Below are 9,425 nucleotides of genomic sequence, written 5' to 3'. Positions count from 1 at the left end.
AATAATAAATTCCTTACAAGAACTTAATATTCTCAATGTGTCCTGGATAACATATCATCCAACTAGTCCCATTGATACGTCTGAAATCACCATCCTTCATTCCTCGAATCTCGACTTTTCTTATGATTCTTTTATTAAAATCATAATAATAAATATAATAAGGCTTAGATGAGTCTAACAATCGACCGAACACCATAAGCTCGCCCGTATGGATCACTCCTCGAGACATTAAGTGAGTCTCACGTAAATTTTCTAACTTAGAAGGTAAGACACACGTCATGCTCGACCATTCCTGTTTCTCAGCATCTTCAAGAACCCACAATGTCATCAAATTTTTTGTGAAAGAATAATCTACACCGGCCAATTTCCCCTTGTAATTTATAAATATGGACATGTATGTGTGAGATATATATGACTCCAGCTTGGGGATTTTTATAAACTCAATCTTCTCAGATCTAACATCGAACCTAACTATTCTTGAATGTTCAGCTCCATAGTACAGAACACCATCAATGCATGTCTCTCCGCAGACATCTCTGTAATTATCTCCGGTCAGGTTCTCGATCTTTCTCCACTCTTGTTTCTGAGATGAAGTCACAGTGCAAACGAAATGCTCCTGTTGTTGTTGCCTTTTATGGTCAAACATCTTCGCACATAACACCTTGTACTGATCTTCGACTGGATCGTACCCAAGACGTGCTTGCATGTATCTTCCGTTGGGTGTAAAGTCTGGCAGTTTCACAATTTGTCTAGTGGTGGGATTATAAACGGCGATGGTATTACAGCTAACATCTTTGAAGCAGACAAAACCGTTGACCGCACCATATAGCACGTTGTAGCCTGGAGCCGAGATCGACATATCGTATCTTGCCATGACAAAGGTGGAGGAGGATTTATCATCATCGTATGTGTGTTCAGGAGCCGAAAAGATGAACTGCTCCTCAGCATCTCTGAGATAGAGCGAGAGAAGGAGACGAGGCCGACTCTTTGACCTAGTCTGGAACAAGTCTACAAAAAATTTGCTGCGGATGGTAGAGAACCATTGTTTTGACACGGATTGGAATCGAAAGAGCGATTTCGCAGGAAGTAGAGAGAGTATCTCGATGATCAGATCAAAAGGAATGGTTGTTGTTGTTGTGCTGTTGTTTCCTGCGTGAACGAGAGACGGTTGTGAATCTTCCATGGCTGGCTGGCTGGCTGGCTTCGTGGTGAATTCCACAAACCCTAGATAAATAAAACTACTATAGTAGTATTAGCTCTAAAAGAACATATTTACGTTTGGAACTCAGGAAAAGTGCACAAAATAAGGAAAATTAAAAAAAAAAATCCATTAAATTTATTTCCAGAAAGTACCATTATGTTATTTTTAACAACGGTTTAAACTTTAAATTTTAACAAAAAAAACTTCTCTCCACTCCTTAAAAATTACATCATTTATAGGGGAATATGTCTTTGATATGATTCATTCTCATTCTTCATTTTTCTTAAAGAATTATCAACACTAAAACATTCAAGAAGTGGATCATATGTAGAAGAAGACTATGTGCCGGTCCCTTTGTCATTTTCAGATCAATGACTGCAAGAAGTTGAGGAGAGTCATTAAGATACATAACTAGTTTAGAGAGGAGCTAAGAGTTGAATGGATGGAATGGATAATGCATTCAAGGATTAAGTTAAATATCCGCAAGGCGGAGAAGATTACTACAGTATAGTCAATAATGCCTGAGCCTCAGAAAGACATTACGTTAGGTGGTATATCATTTGGACTTTGGAACTACTTGACCATATGTAGTTCCTGACTGTGTCTTCCTGTTTTGCTTTTTGATATTCCAACAGAAAAAGCGGCTAGTGGAGAAAAGCTGAGTCAACGTTTTCTTTTGTTTAACATCAACACACTTTAGATACAATAAGTTCGGTTTACTTGGCCAAATTTTTGAAGATAAGTAAACAATCATACACAAAATCAAATAAGCAGAACTGATCGATAATGTGAGCGAGAATGTCAATTTACAACACACAACAGTCTTTTACTCTCTTTTTTTTTTCTTTTTAGTTTTGTTTTGACATAACACAACACATCAGAAGGCGTTCATTTCTGAAGCAAAGCCTCCTTTTGGTCATATAACCTTTTGTTATTATTGTTTTTTTTTCAAGAAGCAGAAACTCTTCCTATGCTCCCACACTTTTTGAACTTCTGACTCTGTAATATATATAGCAGACTTCCACAATAAGAAACATCTTCATGTCTCTACAAAGAAAGAAAAGAAAGAACAGAACAAGAACTTAGATGTTGAGGGATTAAAAACTGAATCAGTAAATCAAGATAGGGTCAGACATATATACCTTTGCCAACAACAAGATGCTGGCACTTGTTTTATTAGCTAGAACCAGAACCAGCCGCACATGTTCCTTTAACACCTCTTTCATTCAAAGAATGTTCATCACCCGCTTCTGATCTTCTATTATGCTCATTGTTTGATTCACCAGGAGTGTGTTGATTTTCTGATGATACAGATGCAGTGCTACTGTTTTCTCTCGTTTCTAGACGTTCCATCATGCGGGACACAGTGGCGATTCCGGCACTGACTTCTCTTTTAACCTCAGAGCCAAGTTCTGCCATGGATGTGTTGCGAGAGAAGAATCTATCTTTCCAGCTCCTTGTGTTCTTTGATATAGACTCTTTGTATCTACATTTGTTCATCAAGAATCACTTAAAATAGGTAAAACGTTATAAGCAAACAAAAGATATCAACATAGAGATGGGGGTACCTAGCTGAGACAGCGTTTAGTCTAGACTTTAAAGATTCTGAAAATGATTGGAGTTCAGATGGTCCAGCTCTATCTTGATCACTTGGGGGAGATTGATTAAGAGATCTGTGGATGGTAATGCTCAGATTGGCTGTGAATGTAATTACATTGTAATAAGAGACAATAATCAGGTTCAGACCTGCTGTTTGAAGGAGAAACCTGGCGAGGTTGAGAAGAAGCTGGTGGCTGCATGTTTGACTGAACAGAACCTTCCCCTAAACTAGCATTGTGAGGAAGGTTTGTGGCTGTGTCACTCTCATCTCTCTGAGATGGAGAGGAAGACATTGGATGAGGAGGAGGAGGAGAAGCATTAGGATGCTGAGAGTACACCACATATTGTGGATGACCACCTTGAGAGGATGACCTGCTTCTGTGTCCTTCCCTTCTCGCCCCATGTCTTGCTCGTCCCATGGCAGCAAAGTGCTGTAAGATCCGCTCTTCAAGATCCAAGTTATCCACATTCGGCGGGAGCTGCATTTAAGAAGAAAAATATTGTAACAAAGATGGAACTCTCCATTTAGATAATTCACTAGCAAAGAGATGTAATCAATTCAAGAATCAAGATGATAATAAGAAGAGTCACGTCACATACATGTTGTAACTCAAAATCGCCGAAAGCTGAACGAAGAAAAACGGTGGCATTTCTAGGTGGATTGGAGCGGAAGTTCCTCTCCTGTACAACAGCCTCAAGCAGCTCCTGACTGGAAACATAGAAAGCACATCGCTAAAACCTCTATCAATCAAGGATGAATCATGGTAAAGTTACCAAGTAAATGGTATTACAAGGTGACCAAAAAATCAACCTTGTGGGGTCTTTTAGACTAATTGATTGCCAACACATTGGGCACTGTGAACTCCTTTGACACCTGACAAATATTGGAATATTAAAATGCCACGGCTACAAAGCTTGAGGTATTGATTATTATAAGAGTTTCATCTTCAAGTTTGAAGAGAGCTTACCACTCAAGAATGCATTGGAGATGATACTCATGCTTGCAACTAGTCAACTGAGAGAGAAGAGATATAATAACAAAATGAATAAAATGCGAGCTAAATGGAATATAAAAAATGTAATATTTTTGAGATACATAACGGTTGATGGTTCGGATTCGCAGAAGGCTTCAAGACAGATGCTACAAGCATCATCACAAGCATCTTGGATTCCCCCTTGCACAAAAGCTGCTGCCGATATCAGATGCCCCTCAGACGACGTCGTATCACCAACTCCCTAAAATTGAATTGTTCAATAATGTAAAATCCAAAGAGCAAAGACGAGAATCTAGAGAAACTGAGCACAATTCAACCCGGCTTCGAAGCCCAAAATTATCATTTTTCAGAAGAATCCAAGCAAATTAAAAAAAAAACACTAACCTCCATTGAAATCGTCGGATGATGAAAGAGAGATAATAAAGGGTGATCAAGGCGATCGAAGAAATCAATCAATCTAGGGTTGTGAGGGAAGACAAAACCCTAGATTCGTGAAGAGCGAAGATAATTGAGATGGAGATGATGAAAGAAGAAGAAGAAGAAGAAGACAAAAAGACTAAACTTTTCTTCTCTCTTGCGCGTGGTCTCTATTGACTCTCTCTCACGACCTTCACTTTTTTTCTTCTTTATTTAAATTTATTTTATTCAGACCACTAACGAAAAGACAACCACTGGGTCCCAGATTGCGACACGTGTTTCCTTCTCCCTTGTTGAGTTCTTTTGCTTTTTAATCTGTACTTTCGGTTTTCACCTCATTCCGACAACAAGATTTTTCACTCTTGGTCGGGAAAAGAAAGTACGAGAAAGAATAATTATGTTGGTAAGAAAGATACGTAAAATCTAGAAAAGAAAGTTCGTATTTCTCTCTAAATATTTAAAGGACTACGGAGTACGGGAGGTGGAAAATATATTGAGATCTTATTTATAGACAAAACTGGGTAAAAAAACTTTTGCTGACAAAAAAAAGGTAAAAAAACTTTTAAGAAAATCAAATCTGATTTATAGTAAGAAAAATCAAATCTGGTTTATATCAAGAAAATTCAAATCTGATTTATATTAAGAAAAATCAAATAAAAATCAAATCTGATTCATATAAATGAATATCTAAAACATTAATAAAAGTTAAGAGAAACTACAGTAGTACTGATGTTGATTTTGTGAGTTTATTAATCAAATCTAGACAAGTACCACGAATAAACTAATTATATGCTTTATTAAAAAAGCGAATATCGTAACTAAAACAACATATTCTTTTTTTTTTTGGTAAAAAAACAACATATTCTTTTTAATAGTATTAAAAGTTCAGAAAGAAAAAAAAACACACTACAGAAGGTGGAAAAAATTGAGACAAAACGTGAGTCGATGTTACGGTTGTACAAACTACGAAGCAAAACCAAAGACTGATCTTGACGTAAAGGGTTGAAGAAGTCTCAAGAGACCTTCGTTGTTTCCTTTATCTTCCAATGTAGCCGAGACGATGAAGGATCACTGCTAAAACGAGCATGCATATTGCAAAGATCAACCCGCCTTTCCCTAGCAACCACTTCTTTGCTTTCTTCGCTTTCTCTATCCCGGTTTGAGCCCGGTCCGCCCATTTCATCTGCACACAAACATTTAGTTTTTAGACAAATGAGAGATTGACTAAAACAATCACTTCTTTAATATTCTGTTTTCACATTCTCTTTTTTTTTTTCCCTAAACCAAATGCTTACCATTTTCTCTAAGGCTTCAGGAGTAAGAGAAGCCATGGCTTCCTGAGCTTTTGCAGCATCTTCTTGAGACAGCTTCATCCCGAATTGCTCGCTCATGCTTGCCAACATCTCCGGATTCATGTTCTTAATCATAGACGTGAACATCTAACAAATAAAACACTAAATATATGAACATTTACTATATCACATTTATGTTTCCTGATTAGGTAAAATATATAAACAAGAACCTGTCGCATGGCTGGATCTTTCATTTGGTTTCTCATCTGTTCTTGCAAGTCAGCAGGCGGAGCAGAAGCGACGCTTGGTTCCAAACCGCTTCTTGGAGCCGAAGAACTAGACTCACCTACAAAACTACTTTCCCGTGGATCAGTTGCTTCTGTGTCACTGTACGATGTTGAAACTGGAGCGTTTGCTTTCAAAGACGACGCCATGTTAAACATCCTCTCACGCTCTTCTGTTGACATCTTACTCATCATATCAGACGCGAGTTTAAGCATGTCTGGTGTGGGGGTAAATCCGTTTTCTCCGGATGGCGAAGTCGAAGAGGCGAAAGGGTTGTCTCCTTTAAACGACGAGGCTGTCTGGACCATTTTTTGAATCTCTTCGGGAGACATTTTGCCTATCATGCTAGAGGCGGTTTTGAACATGTCTGGTGACATGTCTCCAGCTTTGCCTCCGCTCAAAGAAGCAAGCGTTTCGGGATCGGTTTTTGTAATAAAGTTCTGGAACGTTCTGCAGGCCAAAGAATGAGTAAAAGAGAAATTTAAATTATACAACCTCATGCAGCAAAAATAAGAAAGATGATTAATGTCTTCAAGTGATAATTAGGAGACAAATAGACAAAACAACACATCTATGGTGTTGAACCTGATTGCTTCCGGGTCATCTCTGAGAGCCTGTAATCCATCGACATCGGTCTTTACGCCCCGAGCATGACCACTAGTGTTGCCTTCTCCAGTAACCTCTTTAGACGGTCTTTTACTTTCTCCAGTACCTTCTCCAGTTATTTCTTCGATCACCACACCTAAAAAACAAACAAGATAACAATATTCAGTTGTTTCGCCATTCATAGATGAAGCAGATCATCGATGCAGCTAAGAAATGTCTGGTTTGACATAATAACACTATATTATTTGAAGCAATTCAGAAAGATAATAATACCTCTTGATGATGCCTTGCCAGGGCCCTCAACAGCCAATCTTTCCTTAGCATCTCTACATGAAAAAGAAAAAGTTAAAGTGATGTTTATTTTAATAATGTCAATATTCTAACCTCTGAAACAAGCAGAGCTGAAAAGCATGAAACTGCCAGTCACAAAAAAAAAAAAAAAATACATACCTTAGCACATCGGCAATAGTCTCATCTTCAGGGGAAACTTCATGAGCCTTACTTAGATCGGAGATGGCATCCTTATAGATTTAAACAATCAATGAGAAAACATATATTCAGGACATATTTTTACAGGACATAATGGCAAGGAATGGAACTTCCATAAGCAACAGAAGAACTAACTTCAAACTGTCCCAGATCTCTGTAAGCTTGTCCCCTCCTGTATAGGGCTTTGACGTTTGTTGCATCATACGCCAAAACCTAAATTAATGTCAGAATGTAAATTCATCACAACAACACAGGATGACATTAATGTGTTACATCTATTATAAGAAAAAGAAAAAAAAAAGATAATAGATTGACATCACTCTTTTTCCTAGACATGTTAGCATACACAAGGTTTAACATACCTCGGAACCTTCCTTTATGCACTCTTCATGCTGATTCGTCTTCAAATAACATGACATCAGATTGAGAGAACAAGCCAACAAAAGTGCTCCGCCTTTAGAAGATGGAATGTCCTTCAGATTGTTCTTTGCCTGAGATATGATCAACGAGTATTTGCATAATAAGTAGAGATAAAACTCTTCTTGATTTCAAAAAAATACTAAAAAGTCAAATAGCACAGCAAGAGATACGTATGCAGGCGCTTACACGCAAATATTTCTCCGCAGCACCACTGAAGTTTCCTCGGCTATGAAGCTCATTACCCTGCCAAATATAGTAACAGAACGGTTTCAGTATCAAGTAAACACAGAGATAAATACAAACAAACAAAAAAATCAAAGACTCCCTCGCATTACCTGTTTTTTAAGCATCTGAGCTGCGTTGATTTGATAAGTAAACTGAGCATCAGCCTGAACACGCATAGCTGCAATCTCTTCAGGGGAGGCATTAGCCATCTTCTCGCCGATCTGAGCCATATCCTCAGGGCGAGTATGCTTGAGCTGTTCAGCAGCTTGTCTCAAATCTTCAGGCCTCATGCTGTTCATACTCTCAGTTGCCATTTTCATCAAATCTGGATTCGACATCATCTGTAAATTAACAACAACAATTGACATCAAGAAACAGAGTAAATATTTTTATTTTCTCTTTCGGAACACAATAACAAGTAATTATGCTTTGTCACAACAAAGTACAAATTAAATTTTCGTGAATTTTTTACTCTCGAGAGAACAGAGATTCAGACACATTGGCATTCAACAAAGAATTTAAAATTGAAACCGCGAGATTGATTGTAACAACGAGCTAATGCAATAACAAGAGCCTTAACTGAATCTAATTACATTTACAATCACATCAATCAAATTTTTTTCAAAAAAGGAGAAACCTGTTGTTGGATTCTAGCGAAATCAGCAGGAGTCATGCGGCTCATCTGGTCTTGAGCAAGCCGGATCATCTCCGGATCCATCATCCCGTTAAACATCTTCCTTCTTCTTCTTCCCGAAGCTTCGATGGGATCAGATCGGAGAAGAAAAAAAAGCAAATCTCTAGCTCAATTTCAAATCAAAACTCGCCAGAACCAATTCGAAAACAGAGAGATTGCGAATCGGAAAATCGAGGAGAATTGTTTGTTCGCCGAACGCACTTTCCTATATTATTATTTACGAGAGGTTTACATATTTTACCGACCGAACATGCCTGGAGTTCATAATGACATGTTTACCCTTCCACTTTAACGAGGTGATGACGTGTCATCATTAAATAATTCAACAATAATTGGAGTATTAATTGATTAACGTCGGATAATAATTGTGATTAATGTGTGCATGTCCTTGTCCATGTTGGAGAATGATGTCATGTGAGAAAATCAATTAATGCATTGGTGTTGGGCTTACACTCAAGATCCGGCCCAAAGAAACAAATACAAACTGTATTAACACAAGCTCCATGTCACTAAAGCCTGATAACGAATCAGATTGAGTAACTGGAGTTAAGACCTAGTTCGTGGAAGTGATTGAGCAAAGTAGAAGTTGGCCATCAAGTATCATGGCAGTTGCAAATCCAGCAAACATTTTAGTATCAGCGTTATAGTCAGTTAGTCACAGTAGGGCCAGTAAGCCAAAATTGAAATGAAATGAAAAAGAAATGAAAGAACTAATAAGCTCGATAGTGAAAAAAGAAGAAGAAAAGGTTAGGAATGGTGGAAGGAACAGATAGGTTTGATTGTTGTCGGGACGTGGAGAGATCTCACGTGGCAGTTTCACTCTGATTGGTTCCTAATGTCGGCACACGTGGCACCACTTGTCACGCTAACCTCTCCTCTCTTTACAACATCAACTTGTACGATTACCTTTCTGACCAAGATGCGTCACATCCGTTCTCATCCCCACCTTCTATTAAGGGAAACCCCGCTCTTTCGTGTTAAGATTCTGTGTATGTCTTTCAGAGCTGGAAGAGATAAGAAGTTATTAGTGGTCATGCTATAGGTGAAGAGGATTAGAGTGAGGATAAGAAGACGTATTTATACTGAAATATACAAATGAATTAATTCATTACACTTACACGATAGATACTATATTACTCATGATACACATTAACTTATGAAAGAGTAAACCTAATCTAGAATGAGAAGGACTCTCATGACTC

At 38.0% G+C, this 9,425-nt stretch overlaps 3 protein-coding genes across 3 annotated transcripts; all 3 read right to left on the bottom strand.

Annotated features, from left to right (window-relative positions):
* Positions 1–13: 13 nt before the first annotated feature.
* Positions 14–1,812, bottom strand: LOC106419717 (F-box protein At1g30790-like). Its single transcript, XM_013860530.2, has one exon. The coding sequence runs from the start codon at positions 1,181–1,183 to the stop codon at positions 14–16; it is 1,170 nt and encodes a 389-aa protein (XP_013715984.2). The 5' UTR covers positions 1,184–1,812.
* Positions 1,813–2,151: 339 nt separating this feature from the next.
* LOC106419786 (E3 ubiquitin-protein ligase RHF2A) lies at positions 2,152–4,434 on the bottom strand. The gene is made up of 9 exons (XM_013860619.3): positions 4,180–4,434; positions 3,902–4,036; positions 3,769–3,815; positions 3,612–3,674; positions 3,401–3,509; positions 2,948–3,279; positions 2,770–2,874; positions 2,344–2,687; positions 2,152–2,248 (listed from the first exon to the last, which is right to left on the bottom strand). The coding sequence occupies exons 1-8, from the start codon at positions 4,183–4,185 to the stop codon at positions 2,378–2,380; spliced, it is 1,107 nt and encodes a 368-aa protein (XP_013716073.2). The 5' UTR covers positions 4,186–4,434; the 3' UTR covers positions 2,152–2,248; positions 2,344–2,377.
* Positions 4,435–4,989: 555 nt separating this feature from the next.
* Positions 4,990–8,467, bottom strand: LOC106419759 (outer envelope protein 61). Its single transcript, XM_013860586.3, has 11 exons — positions 8,167–8,467; positions 7,640–7,870; positions 7,491–7,547; positions 7,247–7,375; positions 7,020–7,097; positions 6,846–6,916; positions 6,669–6,721; positions 6,375–6,531; positions 5,735–6,239; positions 5,508–5,651; positions 4,990–5,395 (listed from the first exon to the last, which is right to left on the bottom strand). Exons 1-11 carry the CDS (start codon positions 8,260–8,262, stop codon positions 5,249–5,251), a joined length of 1,668 nt encoding a protein of 555 aa, XP_013716040.2. The 5' UTR covers positions 8,263–8,467; the 3' UTR covers positions 4,990–5,248.
* Positions 8,468–9,425: the final 958 nt, after the last annotated feature.

Source organism: Brassica napus, chromosome A3 (assembly GCF_020379485.1).
Source record: "Brassica napus cultivar Da-Ae chromosome A3, Da-Ae, whole genome shotgun sequence".
NCBI lineage: Eukaryota > Viridiplantae > Streptophyta > Magnoliopsida > Brassicales > Brassicaceae > Brassica > Brassica napus.
The sequence above is the reverse complement of the archived record's forward strand: the minus strand, read 5'-3'. Positions and strand labels throughout refer to the sequence as shown.

Excerpts from the sequence above, each read along its gene's own strand:
- LOC106419717 (XM_013860530.2), bottom strand. The coding sequence starts at position 1,183 with ATGGAAGATTCACAACCGTCTCTCGTTCACGCAGGAAACAACAGCACA.
- LOC106419786 (XM_013860619.3), bottom strand. Across the intron at positions 3,675-3,768 it reads CTCCAATGCATTCTTGAGTG|GTGTCAAAGGAGTTCACAGT; the intron begins GTAAGCTCTCTT and ends AATATTTGTCAG. Across the intron at positions 2,688-2,769 it reads CTAAACGCTGTCTCAGCTAG|ATACAAAGAGTCTATATCAA; the intron begins GTACCCCCATCT and ends GAACAAATGTAG.
- LOC106419759 (XM_013860586.3), bottom strand. The coding sequence starts at position 8,262 with ATGTTTAACGGGATGATGGATCCGGAGATGATCCGGCTTGCTCAAGAC. Across the intron at positions 7,548-7,639 it reads CTCAGATGCTTAAAAAACAG|GGTAATGAGCTTCATAGCCG; the intron begins GTAATGCGAGGG and ends TATATTTGGCAG. Across the intron at positions 6,240-6,374 it reads GATGACCCGGAAGCAATCAG|AACGTTCCAGAACTTTATTA; the intron begins GTTCAACACCAT and ends TTTGGCCTGCAG.